General features: G+C 47.4%; 1 protein-coding gene across 1 annotated transcript; it reads right to left on the bottom strand.

Moving 5' to 3' along the window:
* Positions 1-873: 873 nt before the first annotated feature.
* On the bottom strand, positions 874-23,000 carry BTC (betacellulin). The gene is made up of 6 exons (XM_083709975.1): positions 22,826-23,000; positions 13,374-13,472; positions 7,354-7,471; positions 5,924-6,070; positions 3,023-3,130; positions 874-2,144 (listed from the first exon to the last, which is right to left on the bottom strand). Exons 1-5 carry the CDS (start codon positions 22,866-22,868, stop codon positions 3,025-3,027), a joined length of 513 nt encoding a protein of 170 aa, XP_083566101.1. The 5' UTR covers positions 22,869-23,000; the 3' UTR covers positions 874-2,144; positions 3,023-3,024.
* Positions 23,001-23,178: the final 178 nt, after the last annotated feature.

Raw genomic sequence — 23,178 nt, 5'->3', positions numbered from 1 at the left:
AGTATTAAATTATTTGGGGGATATGCATCTCCCACCATACATCGCCAGCACAAGAGAGTTCACCTTTAAATATTATTAACAACAGCTAGGTTATCCATCCTTCTTCAAGGTGTACCGCCATTTTGAAACAACAACAGCACATACTTTCTCTGGTGGTCTTGCCTCCTTCTTCTCTTGCACTGGAGCCAACTTCTAGACAGGTGGTTTCTTCTTCTTCTTCTTCTTCTTCTTCTTCTTCTTCTTCTTCTTCTTCTTCCTCCTCCTCCTCCTCCTCCTCCTCCTCCTCCTCTTCTCTTAAAGAAGGTGGAACTATCAGCCTGGTTATACCTCAGCCAGTTATGTTTGAACAAGGTTAGCACCATTCATAGGAACTAAAGGAGTGAATAGCACAATTTTTGAGTGTATTGGATAACGTCAGATTTTTGGTGAAATTGTGACTGCGGGTTAGGAATTTTTTTGGAAAAAATTGTGACTGCACGGGTTAAGGAATGGAGGGCTGATTTTTTTGGGCCTATAATAAAAACCCTTCTGTTTCCACTGCCAAACCTTCCAGGGGAGAACTTGCAACAGTTTGGCACCATTCTTGAGTGAATTGGATAATGTCAGATTTTTAGTAAAATTGTGACCCCGCGGGTTAGGGATTTTTTCAAAAAAATGTTTTTCCGCAGGGTAAGGCACCGAGGGCTGATTTTTTTCGGTCTATGATAAAATGTTCTTTTTGCACTGCCAAACCTTTAAGGGGGAAATTTACAAGTTTGGCACCATTTTTGAGTGAATTGGAGAATGTCAGATTTTTGGTGAAATTGTGACCCCGCAGGTGAGGATGTTTTTTGAAAAAATTGTGACCGCACGGGTTAAGGCACCGAGGGCTGATTTATTTTTATTTTTTTGGTCTATGATAAAACGTGCTTTTTGCACTGCCAAATCTTGCAGTGGAGAATTTGCAACAGTTTGGGAAGCTCCCAAATGTATAAAGCAGATTTTGTCTGATCATATAGGTAAAGGTAAAGGGACCCCTGACCATTAGGTCCAGTTGTGGCCAACTCTGGGGTTGCGGCGCTAATGTTGCTTTATTGGCCGAGGGAGCCGGCGTACAGCTTCTGGGTCATGTGGCCAGCATGACTGAGCTGCTTCTGACAAACCAGAGCAGCACACGGAAACACCGCTTACCTTCCGGCTGGAGTGGTACCTATTTATCTACTTGCACTTTGACATGCTTTCGAACTGCTAGGTTGGCAGGAGCAGGGACCGAACAATGGGAGCTCACCCCATCACGGGGATTCGAACCGCCAACCTTCTGATCGGCAAGCCCTAGGCTCTGTGTTTTAACCCACAACGCATGGGAAGTTCCTAAATACAACGTTGTCCTGTTTCATAATAAAATATCCTGCTTTTATATCTTAACAAAGAGTCCTTCAAAAAAATATTTTAAAGTGCAGGAGACCCTTTGCTGCTTAGTATTGCTCTGATATAATGGAAGCATAAGATACCCGCAAAAAATTATCTGCCTTTTGTGTTTTTCAAATATCTAAGAGACAAGACACACAGAACAGGGAAATTTACACTTTCCAAATTCTCATTACTACAGTTACAATGCAACTCTCTTTTTAAAAGCAAAGCAAGGGGTCAGTTGCGCTCGAAACAGCCAACAGAACACATCCTTGCCACGTAAAATCAAAAAAAATTATATCATCAATTAAAGCTGCAGCTATTTGTATAAATACAACATCCAGACCTCATCGACATTTACATTTGCTCCTAAAGGCACACTTTGGTTCACGAATTCTGCTGTACATAAAAATCTACAGATTATTACATCAATTCCTGTATTATTTATAAAAAAGAACGACTGCTTCTGTTCCATGCTGGCAAATTTTTTTTTTGGGGGGGGGGTATTGAAGCACTGAAGGGGATATGAAAAGCAGCCCTGTGCTTCATTATGTGCTTCTGGAAATTCCTGTTTTTCCCATGGTAGACAATTCCTCCTGATTTTTTCACGGAATAAAGTCACAAACGCACAGCAATTATTACACCTGCATCCATTTAGCCACATTGGTTTTCAAGTCACTAGCCCTCATGAGTTCCGTCAAGATGAAAAGGGCACTGGAAAGTATGGAACCTGCCTGCAAGCATCTTTTGACAACCTGCGGGGTAAGGAGAGAAAGTAATTCAGTCAGGACTTTTTACTCTGTTCACTGCAGTCATTTCCAGGTTTGGAGGACTGTGTTCTTAATAAATCTGGGTCCCATCATTCCTCCCCACATCAGTTTACAGAATCATGCCAATGGTTATTATCCCACAAGTCATGCAATTCCACAATCCCCCACAACTCCTATTCAATGATGCTGTCATCTGCACATGTGCAATGGATGTCTAAACTGTACACACCTCAGCTTAAGTTTTTGAATTGGGTGGAAGCTGCTTTGAGGGAATTTGCATCAATCAGCAGCACAGTGGTACCTCAGGTTAAGTACTTAATTCGTTCCGAGGTCCGTTCTTAACCTGAAACTGTTCTTAACCTGAAGGCCCACTTTAGCTAATGGGGCCTCCTGCTGCTGCCGCACCGCCAGAGCACAATTTCTGTTCTCATCCTGAAGCAAAGTTCTTAACCTGAAGCAGTATTTCTGGGTTAGCGAAGTCTGTAACCTGAAGCGTATGTAACCTGAAGCATGTGTAACCCGAGGTACCACTGTATTTCTCAAGAAACTACACGATGCAGATGGGTTGAGGCTAACATCTTGTGTACTCTAGTTTCAAACACCAGCAAAGGCTGTGCACTGCAGTCAGAGTAAAGCATAATGTGTACACAATCTTAATCTCCTAAAATACATGTTTAAGTGTGCCTTCTTATAGCTAGATATCTGGAGTTAGCTAGAACATAATGAGCCCCCACAGAACACACTAGCTAGTATTTTAGGAAAACGTTGACTAGCCTGAGCTCAGTTGGTTTGAAGTCAAACAAGCTAGCCCAACCATTTTATTTGACACCTCAAATAATCAAAGCAGTCAAAGAAGTAAATACCTTCATGCAATGTCTGTCTCTAGAATATCATCTGTTTTAATAGGCAGCCTCTTCTCAAATGTCATCATTTCTTCCTCTCTCCTCTTCCTGCGCCTTTTTTTACAGTAACTTGAAAAGCAATTTGCAAATATGTGTCATTCAGCGCACATCTAGTCCGTAAAATTAAAACAGAGAAACACGCACCACCGCAACACATGTACCTTAAACGTATTTTATTTCTAATAAATCTAGATCATCTTTTCAAGTACATTCCCAAGTAAGAAAGCAAGGGCTTTCTCCAAATGAAATCAATGACAAAACCTGTTGTGCTTTGGCAACTAAATGACCGTTGTCACAGTATTCAAACCCCACAGAAGTCAAAGGAATAAGATGAGCCTTCATGTGGTGACTCATCAAGTCAGGCCAAGGTAGTCTTATATGCTTCATTTTGCCACATAATTGTGGAAGACTTTGAGGAAGGAATGGGACGCGGGTGGCGCTGTGGGCTAAACCACAGAGCCTAGGACTTGCTGATCAGAAGGTCGGAGGTTTGAATCCCTGCGACAGGGTGAGCTCCCGTTGCTCGATCCCTGCTCCTGCCAACCTAGCAGTTCGAAAGCACGTCAAAGTGCAAGTAGATAAATAGGTACCGCTCCAGCGGGAAGGTAAACGGCATTTCCGCGCACTGCTCTGGTTTGCCAGAAGCAGCTTAGTCATGCTGGCCACGCTGGCTCCCTCAACCAATAAAGCGAGATGAGCGCCACAACCCCAGAGTCGGTCACGACTGGACCTAATGGTCAGGGGTCCCTTTACCTTTGAGAAAGGAACTATCGTTATTAGCCACTCAGAGGAATAAAAGGGAAAGGGAAAGGACCCCTAGATGGTTAAGTCCAGTCAAGGGCAACTATGGGCTCATCTCGCTTTCAGGCCGAGGGAGCCGTTGTTTTGTCCACAGACAGCTTTCCATGTCATGTGGCCAGCAGGACTAAACCGCTACTGGTGCACGGAGGACTGTGACGAGTGCCAGAGAGCACAGAAATGCCATTTACCTTCCCGCCACAGCAGTACCTACTTATCTACTTGCACTGGCGTGCTTTCGAACTGCTAGGTTGGCAGGAGCTAGGACAGAGCATCGGGAACTCACCCTGTCGTGGGGATTTGAACTGCGGAACTTCAGACCAGCAAGCCCAAGAGGGCGCTGTTAACAGCGGCTTACAGTGACATTTTTCGTAGGGGAACAGTTCAGTCAGGGATCAGAATGCTGCATAAGAGAACATCCAGGCTTCCTTTTGAGCTGCACTTTTCAGGCACAGGTCCACATTAAAAGCTTCCCTAAACAGGGCTGCTTTCAGATGTCTTCTAAAAGTAAAATAGTTGTTTATTTCCTTGACATCTGATGGGAGGGCGTTCCACAGGGTAGGCGCCACTACGAAGAAGGCCCTCTACCTGGTTCCATGTAACCTCACTTCTCGCAGGGAGGGAACCACCAGAACAACGCCTCGGAGCTGGACCTCAGTGTCTGGGATGAATGATGGGGGTGGAGATGCTCCTTCAGGAATACTGGGCCGAGGCGGTTTAGGGCTTTAAAGGTCAGCACCAACACTTTGAATTGTGCTCGGAAACGTACTGGGAGCCAATGTAGGTCTTTCAAGACCGGTGTTATGTGGTCTCGGCGGCCGCTCCCAGTCACCAGTTTAGCTGCTGCATTCTGGATTAGTTGTCGTTTCTGGGTCACCTTCAAAGGTAGCCCCACATAGAGCGCATTGCAGTAGTCGAAGCGGGAGCTAACTAGAGAATGCACCACTCTGGCGAGATAGTCCACGGGCAGATAGGGTCTCAGCCTGTGTTTGAGGTGTTTTCTTGTTTTGTCCCAGCACTTTCCCCAGGAAAACCCACACTTTACCACCAAATAGGAGCAAATAGCAATCTGCAGAAAATCTGACTGATATTTGTACTGATTCACGTGCTGGGATAAAACCAGCAAACAAACTCAGACACAGATCAGGAAAGCCCAGACCTGTGGCTAGAAACATGGTGTGAAAGAAAGTCTGGATGAGCCCTAAGAGCAAATTGCAATCTTTGCTTTATTCAGGATGTTTGAAATGTGGCTTCCTGGAGAAGGATCTGCCTGAGGAAGGCCTCAACTACCCCCTCAGATTTAAGGTAGAGTTGGGGGGGGGGCAGGAGAAGAGAAGCAAAAAATTAAAAGTGGGTTTCATGTTTCTGATTGGGGTGACTTGTTGGTTCTGGGTTTGGAAACCAAGACCCAGACAGCTAACTTGAAAAGAGACAACCAACATTTCCCCTTTTAGAAATAATATTATATAACTACTTTTGTAGCATTAGGAACCGTTTACATTTGTACCTCAGAAGTCGAACGCCTTGCAAATCGAACGTTTTGGCCCCCGAAACACCGCAAACCTGGAAGTGAGTGTTCCAGTTTGCGAATGTTCTTTGGGACCCAAACATCCGACACGGGTTCCGATTGGCTGCAGGAACTTCCTGCAGCCAATCGGAAGCCGCGCCTTTGTTTCCGAACGTTTGCGAAGTCGAACGGACTTCCGGGAAGGGATTCCGATCGACTCCAAGGCACGACTGTACAGTCATACCTTGGGTTACAGCCGCTTCAGGTTGTGTTTTTTCGGGTTGTGGACCGCCAAAACCCGGAAGTACCGGAACGGGTTACTTCCGGGTTTCGGCGGTCGCACATGTGCAGAAGTGCTAAATCGCGCTTTGCGCATGTGCAGAAGCCCCGAATTGCAACCCGCGTGTGTGCAGACGTGGGTTGCGAACGCTGCGGGTTGCGAACATGCATACCACACGGATCACATTTGCAACCCGAGCGTCCACTATACTGCTATTTGTGTCAAAGACCCACAACACCAGAATCGAGACTCTGTGCTTTCAGGTCGGCATACTTACTGAGCACAGGTGCATATACATGCCGTCAGGACGATGAGCGCCACCATCACACCTATCAAAGACATCACCACAATCTGACCTTCATCCCCTCGCAAGTAAAACAGATCCAACCTCTCACATCTTGCGCCGGTGTAGCCTTTCTCGCAGCTGTAAAGGAGGGACAGGAGAAGTGAGGGTTGTGAGACGCTAAGGGCATTGTGGCTGAAGCAAGTTCCTTGCAGGGCCAGTGTCAAAGCTCACCAATGGGCCACATCAGTGCCGGATTTACGTATAAGGTAAACAAGCTATAGCTTAGGGCCCCACTCTCTTGGGCCCCCCAAAAAAATTTAAAGGGAAAAAAGCCGACGTTCATTTCCAAAATATAAGATAAAAAAGAAATAAAATAAAACCTATACACAGCAACAGTGTTTTGTGTTGTGTAGGCTCCTATGATGTAAGTAATGGGCCCCGCCTGCTAGCCTGCTCCCTAAAATATCACTGGTTTGCTCAGTTCTATATATAGGGTGCCTACATTCTGCATGGACTTCTTAATTGTGTTTCAGTTCAACAATTACTTTGATAAAAATACATATTTTGTGAAGTGCAAATGGCTTTCGATACCTATTAGGTCAAAATATAAACAGTTAACTTATTAAACCTCACAACAATTTCATAATTATTGTATTTCCAATAGTATATCAGCAATTTTTATATAACTATAATCAAATCAGTAATTTTTATATAACTGTATAAACCACTCTGAAAATTCATTATTCCAGAAATGACACTTCATCTGGTTTTAAATATTAAGATTATACCAGCAAGAATGAGTCTTTCTGTAAAAAAATATTATTTAAATCAAGTCTTACTGATGAGTGATTTAAATCGATTTGATTCGAATCAAATCTACCCTGGCAGAAACAGGGATCCTCAACTGACGAAGAAAATTCTGGTCACTGACTGACATTTAACTGGGGGGAGACTTGACATCTTCACCTCTGCATGTCAGCAGCAGTGGTGGCAATATGCTTTTCAAAATATTTTGTTGCTCTGGAAGAGGGGTCAGCAACCTTTTTCAGCCGTGGGCCGGTCCACCATCCCTCAGACCATGTGGGGGGCTGGACTATATTTTGAAGGGGGGAAATGAACAAATTCCTATGCCCCACAAATAACTCAGAGATGCATTTTAAATAAAAGGACACATTCTACTCATGTAAAAACACGCTGATTCCCAGACCGTACGCAGGCCGGATTGAGAAGGCCATTGGGCCGGATCTGGCCCCCGGGCCTTAGGCTGCCTACCCCTGGTCTGGAATAAGCCCCAGAACTGAAAGACGAACTGACGAAGAGCAGGCTCAGTTGGCAACTATGCCATTTCTAGAGAGCCCTCACGCCAGAATTCAACGGTGGACAAGAGACGCCTTTCTCTGTACTTCAGAAAGTTGACATACACGCATGCTGGTATCTGTTCTGCTGCAACATAACGGCATCTTCCCTTGATGCAGTAGTGTTTGTACTCCTCAGGACATTTCGAAAAATGCCCTCTCCACCTCAGTCCTGTGGTGCCACCTAGAAATAAAAAAAAGGGGAGATAAATTAGGGCAGGGCAGTCCAAAACAGGACCATCAGGGTCTTTTTGTGCAGCCCTCGAAGCCAGGTTAAGTGAGGTGCTGGGCTTTGGAAAGGAGGCAAAAAGCTATATGCTATACAGGGGCGGTCTCTTAAAAAGCAGAGACATCACCTTGCCAACAAAGGTCCTTATAGTTAAAGCTATGGTTTTCCCAGTAGTGATGTATGGAAGAGAGAGCTGGACCATAAAGAAGGCTGATCGCCGAAGAATTGATGCTTTTGAATTCTGGTGCTGGAGGAGACTCTTGAGAGTCCCATGGACTGCAAGAAGATCAAACCGATCCATTCTGAAGGAAATCAGCCCTGAGTGCTCACTGGAAGGACAGATCCTGAAGCTGAGGCTCCAATACTTTGGCCACCTCATGAGAAGAGAAGACTCCCTGGAAAAGACCCTGATGTTGGCAATGATGGAGGGCACAAGGAGAAGAGGACGACAGGACAAGGTGGCTGAACAGTGTTCTCAAAGCTACCAGCATGAGTTTGACCAAACTGCGGGAGGCAGTGGAAGACAGGAGTGCCTGGCGTGCTCTGGTCTATGGGGTCACGAAGAGTCGGACACGACTAAATGACTAAACAACAACAACATACAGGGGTGGAGGAAGGGGGCGGTGGGGGCGGTCCGCCCCGGGTGTCTTCGCTGAGGGGGATGACATTTGGTGCGCCACCAGCCTGCGACTCAAAAGCCTACCCTGAGCCGTTGGGGAAGGGGGGAGGTACGCCGCTTTCCCAGTGGCATTCTCCCCTTCCCCCTTCGTTTTGACAGCTGGGGGAGGCTTGGGAGTCGCGAGCGGGCTGCGCACCGAATGTCCGCTACCGTCGGCTCTCTCTGCCTCTGTGGGCAGCTCGTTCCGCTCCCGGCTGCAGGGCATGCGCACCGCTCCGTGCACCCGAGCAGCTATCCCAAGCCTAGGAGGGCACCCTCCGCACCCCGCCCTCCTCGGGAGCACGCCCGCCCTGGGCAACGCGGGCATATGCTTCGCCACTGATGCTATACCCAAAAAGAAGAAAAACTAACAAAGGGAAGCATGGTAACAGTTAAGTTATTAGTAGTGCAGTGGTACCTCAGGTCCTATCTACATCTGCTCAAGGATACCCCTTTGTGCTTGCCACAGGTGAAATATGAGTTCCATCTACTATTCATGAAGGCTGCGGCACCTGAAAATTGAACTACGAAGCCTTGAACGCTCTGTGTCAGACTCTTTGGAAACCCAACAGCACAAGAGAACAGAAAACTCGGCTCCGTTCCATTCCGGGAACTATCATCACAGGGGTTAAAAGTTAATGCTGCTACAAAAGAATGATTAGCTGTGCGGATCTCGTTACCAGGCTGAATACTAAATGATGCTCTGCTAAGAATGAACCGTGGCAGATTACACGGTCTCCACTCTCGACAGAGGAGATCTCTCACAGTGGGCATTTTCAAAGAGACGGTGCAAAGGCAAGGGAAACAGGTCACCAGAGGTTCACATCTCAACAAGACACTCTGGGCGGCTCCCAACAGAATATTAAAAACACGATAAAACATCAAATGTTAAAAACTTCCCTAAACACAGCTGCCTTCAGATGTCTTCTAAAAGTCAGATAGTTGTTTATTTCCTTGACATCTGGTGGGAGGGCATTCCACAGAGCGGGTGCCACCACCGAGAAGGCCCTCTGCCTGGTTCCCTGTAGCCTCACTTCTTGCAGGGAGCGAACCTCCAGAAGGCCCTCGGTGCTGGACCTCAGTGTCGGGGCAGAATGATGGGGGTGGAGACGCTCCTTCAGGTATACTGGACCGAGGCCGTTTAGGGCTTTAAAGGTCAGCACCAACACTTTGAATTGTGCTCAGAAACGTACTGGGAGCCATGACAGCCATTCCCCGCTTCCATGCTTGGAGGCACTAGTGTTTCTGAATATCAGTTGATGGAAACAACAGGAGGAAAGAGGGCTCCTGTGTTCGAATCCTGCTTGCTGGTTTTCCACAGGCTACTGTGAGAACGGGATGCTGAACTAGGTGGCCCATTGGCCTGATCCTACAGGCTATTCTTATGTTGTGCATTGACTTCTATTCTAGACATCTGGAGGAGTCATAGCAATACACACGTTTGTGAAGAGAAGAGATAACGTCTGGGTTAGAAGTCTGGGGGATCCTTAATAGTAAAAGGTAAAGGTAAAGGGACCCCTGACCATTAGGTCCAGTCGTGGCCGATTCTGGGGTTGCAGCGCTCATCTCGCTTTATTGGCCGAGGGAGCCGGCGTACAGCTTCCAGGTCATGTGGCCAGCAGGACTAATCCGCTTCTGGTGAACCAGAGCAGCGCACGGAAACGCCGTTTACCTTCCCACCGGGAGCAGTACCTATTTATCTACTTGCACTTTGACGTGCTTTCGAACTGCTAGGTTGGCAGGAGCAGGGACCGAGGAACAGGAGCTCACCCCGTCGTGGGGATTCAAACCGCCGACCTTCTGATCAGCAAGTCCTAGGCTCTGTGGTTTAATAATAAACTAATTTTATTTATTTCCCGCCCTCCCCAGCCAAAGCCGGGCTCAGAGTGGCTAACAACAGAAAAATAATACAGCATTCTAAAATCAATTCATTCTAAAATCAGTTCAAAATCAAATGAATGGCAACCATTGGGCTAGAGTTCTGTGAGGATTGCCAACGGAGGGGGTCAGGCTGTGCCTTGGCCAAAGGCCTGGTGGAACAGCTCTGTCTTGCAGGCCCTGCGGAAAGATGTCAAGTCCTGCAGGGCCCTAGTCTCTTGGGACAGAGCGTTCCACCAGATCGGGGCCACAGCCGAAAAGGCCCTGGCTCTGGTTGAGGCCAGCCTAACCTCCCTGTGGCCCGGGACCTCCAAGATGTTTTTGTTTGAAGACTGCAAGGTCCTCCATGGGACATACCAGGAGAGGCGGTCCCGTAGGTACGAGGGTCCTAGGCCGTATAGGGCTTTAAAAGTTAAACCAGCACCTTAAACCTGATCCTGTACTCCACGGGGAGCCAGTGCTGCTGGTATAGCACTAGGTGAATGTGATCCCACAGTGAGGACTCTGTACGGAGTCTCGTCGCGGCATTCTGCGCCCGCTGGAGTTTCTGGGTCAGTCTCAAGGGCAGCCCCCGCACCGTGATTGTACTTTCGAAGAAAGGGAAAAGTGGGCTCCACTAATAATAATAATAATAATAATAAATTATTTATACCCCGCCCATCTGGCTGGGTTTCCCCAGCCACTCTGGGCGGCTTCCAACAAAACACTAAAATACAGTAACCCATTAAACATTAAAAGCTTGGTTATTTTTCTCTTTGACACCTGGTGGGAGGGCATTCCACAGGGCGGGTGTCACTACCGAGAAGGCCCTTTGCCTGGTTCCCTGTAACTTGGCTTCTCGCAGCGAGGGAACTGCCAGAAGGCCCTCGGTGCTGGACCTCAGAGTCCGGGCAGAACGATGGGGGTGGAGACAAGATATGGTGGAGAGCTATGTGCCTTAACTAAATTAAAACCACTGATTAAGAGCTCACCGTTGGTGGGAAAGGCGAACAAACATTTTAATCAATTTGGGAGTCCAAGATCTAGCGCAGTCTCTACCTGCTGACCTAAACGGCTTCAAAACGAGCAAGATCAGCTCTCGTTGGTCTTGTGGAAAGTTCATATTGTCAGTGATTTCAGATGAAGACTCTTCAGATGCCCATAACTCTTCCTGCTAGGAAGACTAGAGTGATTTCAGCCTGAACTGGAAAAATACCTGCTGGCCTTGAATATATTCTACAAAAAATGCTATATTTGGACATGGGCAGAAAGTAGAGCAAACTCAACCTTGGTCCCAAACAATTCTAAAAATTTTAATCTCCAGTTAACATTTAAATGAGTAATAAACTGTCAGGGAACTGCCATCGGAGAGTCAGGTGGTGGAAGGGCTCAAGGAGGCTAGGAGAGCCTCGGATGCGGAGGAAGGAACCAGTAGGGGGAGAGGGAGAGTTCCTGCAGAAACTCAATCGGAGGAAGGGCTCCAAGATGTTTCCAGTGAGAATAGCGGGGAGGGCTCAGGACCTCCGCTGGGGACGCCCACTCCGCGGAGGAAACTGTCACGCAGAGAATCCAGAAGAAGAGTTTCCGTCAAGGAACTCTTATGTTGGAGTAAATTCCGGAAACGCCCACTGACGGATTCTGCCAGCGATTGAGGTAGCCACGAACCCATGGCTCCTCGGACTGGGAAAGTTTAGGAACTGATGGTAAAGCTTGGAGGCTTTAAACGCTTACGCACGAGCAGCCCCCTTTTCCCATTACATAAACTGTCAGTTTGCAGTGGTATCCCAAACTAAAATGAGACTTGCATAACTCAGGTGGGAGGTAACAGAGTACCAAGAAGATAAGAGGAAAGCAGCCTGCATGCAGTTATTTTTGATACAAGGGGTCAGCAAACTTTTTCAGCAGGGGGCCGGTCCACTGTCCCTCAGACCTTGTGGGGGGCTGGACTATATTTTTTGGGGGGGGAAATGAATGAATTCCTATGCCCCACAAATAACCCAGAGATGCATTTTAAATAAAAGCACACATTCCACTCATGTAAAAACACCAGGCAGGTCCCACAAATAACCCAGAGATGCATTTTAAATAAAAAGACACATTCCGCTCATGTAAAAACACGCTGATTCCCGGACCGTCCGCAGGTCGGATTTAGAAGGTGATTGGGCCGGATCTGGCCCCCGGGCCTTAGATTGCCTACCCATGATTTATACTTTTAACTCCCTGCCCTTAATACAGTGATTCCTCGGGTTAATTGCTTAATTCGTTCCGGAGGTCCGTACTTAACCTGAAACTGTTCTTAACCTGAAGCACCACTTTGGCTAATGGGGCCTCCTGCTGCCGCCGCGCCGCCAGAGCCCAATTTCTGTTCTCATCCTGAAGCAAAGTTCGTAACCTGAAGCACTATTTCTGGGTTAGCGGAGTCTGTAACCTGAAGCATATGTAACCTGAAGCGTATGTAACCTGAGGTACCACTGCATACTCATACACACACCCCTCTCCTTTTTAAACCCTTTACACAGATATAGCCAGGGTGGCATGATGGCAAAGAGTGTCATACTATGGCCTTGGAAAAGCAAGTTCGAATCCCCACTCAGCCATGAAGATCACTGGGTGACCTTGGGCCAGTTGCCATCTGTTAGCCTAACCTACCTCACAGGGCTGTTGTGAGGATGAAATGGAGAGGAGGAGAACTATGCAGGCTGCCTTGAACTCCTTGGGAGATAAAAGTGGTATTTACATGTAATAAGTAAATAAAATGGTTTTCCCAATAGTGATGTACGGAAGTGAGAGCTGGACCATAAAGAAGGCTGATCGCCAAAGAATTGGTGCTTTTGAATTCTGGTGCTGGAGGAGACTCTTGAGAGTCCCATGGACTGCAAGAAGATCAAACCTATCCATTCTGAAGGAAATCAGCCCTGAGTGCTCACTGGAAGGACAGATCCTGAAGCTGAGGCTCCAATACTTTGGCCACCTCATGAGAAGAGAAGACTCCCTGGGAAAGACCCTGATGTTGGGAAAGATGGAGGGCACAAGGAGAAGGGGACGACAGAGGACGAGATGATTGGATAGTGTTCTCGAAGCTACCAGCATGAGTTTGACCAAACTGCGGGAGGCCGTGGAAGACAGGAGTGCCTGGCATGCTCTGGTCCATGGGGTCACAAAGAGTCAGACACGACTAAATGACTAAACAACAACAACAACAAGTAAATAAAATGCCAGCAGAGATTTCCCTTAGCTGGGGAAACAGTGGGAGGAGACAATTGACTGGGAGTGGCTAACCATGCAATGTACTGTAGATCTGGGTTTAGAACAGAGATCATAACATATAATCCATATTGTAACCTGTGCAATTTCCATTTGGGTAGCCGCAGGACAGCCTCTTTGTTTCCTGTTCAGCGGTTCCATTGCCATCGCCAGTCACACAGTCGAAAATGGCAAAGCCTTCAGAGCGGGTGGGAGAGAGAAAGCAAAAACATTACACACATATATTTCAAGGACCTCTTTACACCCATGATGTTTGTTTTGCCAGGCACCACAATGCATTGGAGTCAAATAGTAAAGGTAAAGGACCCCTGGACGGTTAAGTCCAGTCAAAGGTGACTATGGGGTTGTGGTGCTCATCTCACTTTCAGGCCGAGGGAGCTGGCGTTTGTCCACAGACAGCTTTCCAGGACATGTGGCCAGCATGACTAAACCACTTCTGGCGCAATGGGACACAGTGACGGAAACCAGAGCGCACAGAAACAGCATTTACCTTCCTGCCACAGGGGTACCTATTTATCTACTTGCATTGGTGTGCTTTCGAACTGCTAGGTTGGCAGGAGCTGGGACAGAGTAAAGGGAGCTCACCCTGTTGCAGGGATTCGAACCGGCGACCTTCTGATCAGCAAGCCCAAGAGGCTCAGTGGTTTAGACCACAGTGCCACCCGCGTTAGACATCCCATAGTGTAAACACAGGAGACTGAAGAGCACCTTCCAGTGCTACTCTCCAGTCACAACCCTGCAGGTAGGAACCAAGCCATCAATATTCATCCTGAAGAGCCTCTCCAGAAGGAAACCAAGAGACAGAGCAGTAGGATCAGGGCCATACTCCTGCTGTCCTTCTCTTTCTTAAGAAAATCCATCTGGGCGACCAAGGCTGAGTCAATCCCCAATCCCAAACGAGCATAGATCCAGGTTATCAGTCCCGTCTGCAAACGTCTGTAGTTGCTCCACCACAATCCACTCCATCACCTTGCTCAGAAATGAAGAATTTGCAACCCAGGCTGTACAGTGGTACCTCGGGTTAAGAACTTAATTCGTTCCGGAGGTCCGTTCTTAACCTGAAACTGTTCTTAACCTGAAGCACCACTTTAGCTAATGGGGCCTCCTGCTGCTGCTGCGCCAGCGGAGCACGATTTCTGTTCTCATCCTGAAGCAAAGTTTTTAACCCGAGGTACTATTTCTGGGTTAGTGGAGTCTGTAACCTGAAGTGTCTGTAACCCGAGGTACCACTGTAGTTGCTACAGTCAAACCTCGGTTCCCGAATGCCTCTGTTATCGTACGTTTTGGGGCCCGAACACTTAAAACCTGGAAGTAACTGGTCCGGTTTTCAAATGATTTTCAGAAGCCAAACGTTCAACATGGTTTCGGTTTTGAGTTTCCCTACTGCATTGAGGCTTCCGCTTTCAGTTTTTGGTTGTCAAACGTTTCAGAAGTCAACGGTCTTCCGCAACGGATTACAGTGGTATCTCGGGAAAAGAACTTAATTCGTTCTGGAGGTCCGTTCTTAACCTGAAACTGTTCTTAACCTGAAGCACCACTTTAGCTAATGGGCCTCCCGCTGTCGCCGCACCGCTGCTGCGTGATTTCTGTTCTCCTCCTGAAGCAAAGTTTTTAACCCGAGGCACTATACAGCATCTTAAAAAGCAGAGACATCACCTTGCCAACAAAGGTCTGTATAGTTAAAGCTATGGTTTCCCCAGTAGTGATGTATGGAAGTGAGAACTGGACCATAAAGAAGGCTGATCGCCGAAGAATTGATGCTTTTGAATTATGGTGCTGGAGGAGACTCTTGAGAGTCCCATGGACTGCAAGAAGATCAAACCTCTCCATACTGAAGGAAATCAGCCCTGAGTGCTCACTGGAAGGACAGATCCTGAAGCTGAGGCTCCAATACTTTGACCACCTCATGAGAAGAGAAGATTCCCTGGAAAAGACTCTGATGCTGGGAAAGATTGAGGGAACAAGGAGAAGGGGACGACAGAGGACGAGATGGTTGGACAGTGTTCTCAAAGCTACGAACATGAGTTTGACCAAACTGCGGGAGGCAGTGGAAGACAGGAGTGCCTGGCGTGCTCTGATCCATGGGGTCACGAAGAGTCGGACAAGACTAAACGACTAAACAACAACAACATAGTGGGAGGGTCTTGCTGGCCTCGGTAGGTGGTGGAGGCAGTCATTGTGTGCGAACCATTAAGAGAATTTTGCATTCAGCAGAGCAACTGGCAGGGGCGTCTTACCCATAGACGTTAGTGGCGTGGGGCGCCAGGGCATCAGATTTTGGAGGGCGCCACAGGCTGAGTGTCCCGGAAGGAGAGTCCCTTCCCCGCTCTGTTGCAGCCCGCTCCTCTCCTCTTAGCCGCCCATTGGAGCGCACTGCATCCAGCTCAGGGAAATCCCTTTGCGTCCCCTCCTGCCGGGGCTGCCTAGGTGCCTGGTGGGTACAATCGGGGGTGGGGGCAGGGTGGGCGTGTCTCTCCCACCCCTCTCAGGTCACTTCGCTGCCTGCGCACCTCCCTGCGGAGTATGTGAGCAGAGCAAGGAAGCGCCCTGCACAATCCCAGCGTTGAGCGAGGATGGGACAGTCGGCGAGTCACCTGATCTGCTTGAACATGAGTTTGACCAAACTGCGGGAGGCAGTGGAAGGCAGGAGTGCCTGGCGTGCTCTGGTCCAGGGGGTCACGAATAGCCGGACACGACAAAACGACTAAACAACAACTATTTCTGGGTTAGCGGAGTCTGTAACCTGAAGCGTCTGTAACCCGAGGTACCACTGTATGTTCGACAACCAAGGTTTGACCATAGAATCCACTGGGCCCAGGAAAAGGCTATGTGACAGTAAGGCAGCCTCCAGCCCCCAGTTCCAATGGACAGTCTTTACTCTAATCCCATCATAATACCCGTTTCCCATCTTTCATCAACTTTCCCCCCTTTAATTCATTATTTTGCCACCAGCAACCAATGAGAACAAACTGAGGCCAAGGTTTTTAAATCAACCAAAGCTCCAGGACTATGGAAGAACAGGAGAGCAGCCCAAACGCACTCCCAACAGAGGAGAAAACCGATGACGACTTATCTCAGAATCACAGAACAGTAGAGTTGGAAGTGGCCACACGGGTCATCTAGTCCAACCCGCTTCAACGCAGGAATCTTTTTGCCCAACCTTAGGCTTGAACCCATGACCCCCGAGATCATGAGTCTCATGCTCTACTGACTGAGCTATCGCCACTTCAGTTTAGCTTTCTGATATGATCTAATCCTGGGCTCTCTGGCACACCAGGTAAGGTCAACCTGAGATGGAATCTACTGAAAGAAAACTTGGCTGTGCAGCAGCATTCGAATGGATGGATTTGACGGCTAACCAGCAGCCAGAATAATAAAGCAATTGTTGCTGAACACAAAAGCGGGGAAGGCTCTTTGCACTTTCAAGCCTTCAAGGGAACACTTCCTCCTCCCAGCTCAGACCGGGAGGCCTTCACCGGGGCCTGTTTCAACGGAATACAATGGGACTTATTCCTGGGTGCAGGATGGCAGCCATGATTCAATCCATTTGCTCAGAGACCCAGAAGTCTGTGAAATTAGATTATATCAAGAATGAAATACGGATGGTTTATTTGATTTAAAAATACCCAACAGGCATGCACACACACACACACACACACACACACACACACACACACACAGATTCCTCCCTGCAAAAAAATTACCTGACAGCTTTTAAAAGAAGATAAACAGGTCATAAAACCAAATGTAGACTTGAAATGTGGTTTGCACACCTTCAAAGCTTCAAATACAGTAAAGGTAAAGGGACCCCTGACCATTAGGTCCAGTCGTGGCTGACTCTGGGGTTGCAGCGCTCATCTCGCTTTACTGGCCAAGGGAGCCAGCATACAGCTTCCGGGTCATGTGGCCAGCATGACTAAGCCGCTTCTGGCGAACCAGAGCAGTGCATGGAAATGCCGTCTACCTTCCCGCTGGAGCAGTACCTATTTCTCTACTTGCACTTTGACGTGCTTTCGAACTGCTAGGTTGGCAGGAGCAGGGACCGAACAACGGGAGCTCACCCCATCGCGGGGATTCGAACCATCAACCTTCTGATCGGCAAGTCCTAGGCTCTGCAGTTTAACCCACAGCGCCATCCGTGTCCCTTAAAGAAGATAAACAGGTCATAAAACCAAATTTAGACTTGAAATGTGGTTTGCACACCTGAGAGTAGCAAAACTTCAAATATAGTAGGCATGTCCAAAGTCCATTTTGGGGGCCTAATTCGGCCCCAGTTGATTTAATCCAGTCCCCATGGCAGTATATGTCCTGGTGTAAAATCCTAAAAAAAGCTTAGCAACTTCAATCCAAAAAAAAGCTCAGAAACTTGGGCGGGCTCTCACGCATGTTCAATTCATCAAATCTGGCCGTCTTTGAGAAAAGTTTGGGCACCCCTGAACAGGTATCAGCATAGGTGCTAATATCAATGCAAATAAATTTGTTTAACCTGCCTTTTAATTAATTAAATAACTGCCCACATCATTAAAAAAAAACACCTTCAAAAGAGGTGCCTTTTTCAGATTTCAAAGGAAGTGTAAGACTACTACTGACAATAAATACCGTATTTTTTGCTCTATAAGACTCACTTTTTCCCTCCTAAAAAGTAAGGGGAAATGTGTGCGTGTCTTATGGAGCGAATGCAGGCTGCGCAGCTATCCCAGAAGCCAGAACAGCAAGAGGGATTGCTGCTTTCGCTGCACAGCGATCCCTCTTGCTGTTCTGGCTTCTGAGATTCAGATTATTTTTTTTCTTGTTTTCCTCCTCCAAAAACTAGGTGCGTCTTGTGGTCTGGTGCGTCTTATAGAGCGAAAAATACGGTAAATGCCAAAAAGGGGGATTGTTCTTCTTTCAGAGGAATTTAAGAGTACCAAAACAGCTCCATCGCTGGGCCATACTAAACAACCAGCTAAAGCTCTTCTGGATTAATCTAGAGCCAGGGCTTTCTCGGCTGCGGCTCCAATCTGGTGGAACGCTCTGTCACAAGAGACTAGAGCCCTGCGGGACCTGACATCTTTCCGCAGGGCCTGCAAGACCAGGCCTTTGGTCAGGGCGCAGACTGACTCCCTCCTCTGGCAATCTGCACAGAATTTTGCTTAACGGTTGCCATCAATTTGATTTTAATTAATTTTTAGAATGAGATGTTTTTAGAATGTTGGATTATTTGATTGTTGTTAGCTGCCCTGAGCCCGGCTTCGGCTGGGGAGGGCGGGATATAAATAAAAATTATTATTATTATTATTATTATTATTATTATTATTATTATTATTGAAGAGCCATGCTGGAATAAGACAGTAGCCCATCCAGTTCCCATCAAATAACTGTGAGCAGGAGCAGAAAGCAGTGGCACTCTCCCTACTTGTGAATTTCTCAGCAGCTGGTACTCGGAGAAACCTTGCCTCCAACAGGGACGGGAGAAGAACACTGCCATAGCCTGCTGGAAGTTTGCATTCCTACCATTGCTACCTTGGAGCACTTGCATTCTAGAGGCTATTCATCAGAAGCAGGGAAGGACCTGTAGAAAGGAAAGCACACTTTATTTCTATTGAGGCAGGCAGACACTGGCGGCATCCCACAGGGAAAGGGAGCAGAGCAGAGCAGAAAGGTATGTTTCGGTGCTAAGCTTAGAGTGCTGGTATCAGAACATTCCAGGAATTCTTCCGCCTCCAAAAAAATGTGATGCAGGTTCATCATTCAAAGTAAGGTAAATGGCACAGAACTGGAAGATGTTCCAACTTTTAAATATGCCACCAATGTAATAATTTTAGTCATTAAGTCGTGTCCGACTCTTCATGACCCCATGGGACCAGAGCATGTCAGGCACTCCTGTCTTCCACTGCCTCCAGCAGTTTGGTCAAACTCATGCTGGTAGCTTCGAGAACACTGTCCCACCATCTCGTCCTCTGTCGTCCCCTTCTCCTTGTGCCCTCCATCCTTCCCAACATCAGGGTCTTTTCCAGGGAGTCTTCTCTTCTCATGAGCTGGCCAAAGTACTGGAGCCTCAGCTTCAGGATCTGTCCTTCCAGTGACATTGATTATAGTTTTGAAATTATTTATTATAATTGTTAAGAGTGGATTCCTGTTTAATTTTTACATGCCGATATATATTATTATTCTATACTGTTCTAATAGACGCAGGTGGCGCTGTGGGCTAAACCACAGAGCCTAGGACTTGCCAATCAGAAGGTCGGCGGTTCGAATCCCCGCAACGTGGTGAGCTCCTGTTGCTCAGTCCCTGCTCCTGCCAACCTAGCGGTTTGAAAGCATGTCAAGTGCAAGTATATAAATAGGTACCGGTCCAGTGGGAAGGTAAACGGTGTTTCCGTGCACTGCTCTGGTTTGCCAGAAGTGGCTTAGTCATGCTGGCCACATGACCCGGAAGCTGTACGCCGGCTCCCTCGGCCAGTAAAGCGAGATGAGCGCCGCAACCCCAGAATCGTCCGCGACTCGACCTAATGGTCAGGGGTCCCTTCACCTTTACCTTTATCTTTACCTTTACGTTTACTGTTCTAATGGATTGTTGAATATTACTTATTTGATATAAGTTGGTTATTTTAAAGTTATGCTTTATTATCACATTTTTGTATTGGATTAGATTGCTATAAGGTGTACATTCTTTGATTCTTCAGCTAGCAAACCGCCTTGGGTATTGTAAAATAGAAAGACGGTACAGTGGTACCTCTGGTTACGAACTTAATTCGTTCTGGAGGTTCGTTCTTAAGTTGAAACCGTTCTCATCCTGAGGAGCGCTTTCACTAATGGGGTCTGCCTCTGGCGCACGATTTCCATTCACATCCTGGGGCAAAGTTTGCAACCAGGAGCAGCTACTTCCAGGTTAACGGAGCTTGTAACCCGAAGCGTGCATAAGCTGAGGTACCACTGCACACAATTCAAAAGTGAAATGAAAATGAAATGAAAAGGCAGACTTATCCCATGACTCTTTCTTGGAAGCACGGCTGCTTTGTGGGATATAGTTTTGCCCTGAACACATTTCCCAGAGCTCTTCGCAATCCAAGCCACATCAAGAGCCAGCCTTTGGCGGGATAAAACTATGTTCTCAGAAGCTCAGTGGCTCTTTTGACACCAGCGACATCGTGAAGGCTGTACGTTACAGAGTGTGAGGCACAGCTCACGTTGACACCAGTTCAGCAAAATTCCCTGTGCTATTGTCCTTGGGGCATGTGTGAGAATGACCGGTGTAACTGGACACTAGCCCCCATCCTATTTATGTTTCCAGTTTATGTCACCCTTTCTTCTCTGGGGCTTGGGTTATGGGTTTTTTCCACACCTTTCATCCCTCTTCACTGTCAAAATCCAGAAGTGAATATTCTTCTCTCTGAATGGTTGTTCTTGAAGATTATGCTGCAGGGGTCAGCAAACTTTTTCAGCAGGGGGCCGGTCCACTGTCCCTCAGACCTTGCGGGGGGCCGGAATATATTTATTTTTTGAGGGGGAAGTGAATGAATTTGTATGCCCCACAAACAACCCAGAGATGCATTTTAAATAAAAGCACACCTTCTACTCATGTAAAAACACCAGGCAGGCCCCACAAATAACCCAGAGATGCATTTTAAATAAAAGGACACATTTTATGTAAAAGCACGCTGATTTCCGGACAGTTTGCGGGCCGGATTTAGAAGGTGATTGGGCTGGATCCGGCCCCCGGGCCTTAGTTTGCCTACCCATGTTATTCTCCTTATGTTGCAAGTCTTCTCCAACAGGTAAGCTAGGGAAATAGAGAGCTAAGCCTCTGTGGATTGTAAACCGCACTAGTTTCTAGGAAGCAACTGTTCCATGAGTCTGCAAAGAACACAATTAACTTTGGAATCATTTGCTGCGTTACTTAATGCTGGTGGGTTTTGATACAAGTTTGTTTAACATTACAGAGCTAGGTTAATGTACACCTGCACGTCACAGCAAAGAAACATAATATATTCAGCAACATTCTCAAGCGAGAAAGGTTGTAAAACCATTTAAAACTGCATGTGATATACAACACCAGCACTCCGGGGCTCGGTCTGTTTTTAAATTCCCTGAACTACCGTTGATTCTAAAGCATCCTAAAATAAACACACAGAGCTAAATATAGAGGACTGGCCCCGTTCAGTAGGTACCCTGATGGACACGGCCACAGCACGGGCAACAAACCCTGCTGGCCGGGCATAGCTTGATACACCAAAAAATAATAATATATAAAATCAAATCTCTCCTGCTAGTGCTGCTTATTCCCCCTCTCCTTAAACAAGCCGTTTGGGGTTGATTTGTGCTTTAAATAAGTTCGGAACTAGAATGTGCTTTTAGTGTAGGGCTGAGTCCCAGAATGAACTAAATCAAAAAAACTGCATCTGACCATACACAGAGTGCTTTCCTCCTTGTCATTAAGTGAACACAGCTTGCCTCAAAGATCAAGCAGCCAGACTTTTTTGCATACAAAATAAGCCCTGGAATATGTATATTTTTAAGAAGTAGTGAAGCAATGACAATATATTAAGAAAGAAGATGTAAACTCCAGCCAACCACACTTTTCCATTCTGCACAGCTCTGCCAGCCCGTCTACAAGTTCTCAGATTGATGCAACTAACCTCTTTCATCCAGAGACTTCACAACTGCTGCTTTTTTCCCTGGTCCTTCCCACAAACCCCTCAGTGCTGCTGCTGACACCACAAACAGAAATAGATCAAGGGAAACTGCACCTGTTGAACTTCTGCCTGATAGGTACCATAGAGGCTCAGGAACCCCTTGCAAGGAGGGGGTAGTTAGGACTGAAAGGTACTCCCGCTAGTATAGTGGCAAGCGGTATCCCTAAACCCTCTGTGAATCTAAGTTTGGCCTCATTGAGGGGCAGTATTTCAAAATGAGTAGGAAAATGAGAATACCCCTAAACACTTTTTAAAATAAAAAATCACTGGTGGTATCGCTGCCTGTCACACACCAGACCAGGGTCTGACTCCCAGACAGGGAGACTGATATTATATAGCCCAGCCGGTAGAGCATCAGCCTCTTTTTTCTTTTTCCTTTCTCCTCCTGTGATGAGGCTGCATTTTAATGTTTCAATATTTTAATGTCGTATTTAAATCTTGTTTTTAAGTTGCATTCATTCAACTTGTTTTTATAATTGCTTGTTAGCCGCCCTGAGCCTGGCCTTGGCTGGGGAGGGCGGGGTATAAATAACAATTATTATTATTATTATTATTATTATTATTATTATTATTATTATTAATCTCAGGGTCCTGGGTTCGAGAAAATATTACATGGTTGGGCTAGATGGCCTTCATGGTCCCATCTATAATTCTACGGCTCCTCCATAAAAAGGCAAGGAAAGTCCCTTTTTCTTCCCAGGTCCCCCCGCTAGCAGTCTCACAACACAGGCTGCACCTGTTGGACGTCTGCCTGCCGCGGAGCTCTTAAAGGGCCGGGAAGAGAGGAGAGGGACCACGCTGGCAGAGACCCCCCCTCCAGCCCCACCGCGGACCCCCAGAGCCCCCCATCCTCACCCAGCAGCAGCAGCAACAGCAGCGGCGGCGGCGCCGGCTCCATGGCAGAGCGCAGTCCCGGGCGCGCACAGCTCCGCACCTCGCCGCGCGCCCGGGCGGCCAGCGCCGAAGGAGGCGCCCGAGATGCCCGGGGCGCTGCCTCCGCCTGGCCGGGGGAGGAGCCGCGTCCCTCCCTTCGCGGAGACGGGCGGGCGGGCGGTGGGAAGGCGCAGTGGGTGGAGCAGAGGAAGGGCGGGTCCTGCCCCACCTGGGGGAACCAGGGGGGTTCCGGGCACAGGCTGGATTCAAAGAGAGTTGCCGGTGGTTGTCAGGGTTGTTGCTTTTTTATATATTTGTTGTAATTTGCATTGAAA

Source organism: Podarcis gaigeae, assembly GCF_964106915.1.
Source record: "Podarcis gaigeae genome assembly, chromosome: 13".
NCBI classification, from domain to species: Eukaryota; Metazoa; Chordata; class Lepidosauria; order Squamata; family Lacertidae; genus Podarcis; species Podarcis gaigeae.
This window is presented reverse-complemented; position numbering and strand designations above follow the sequence as displayed.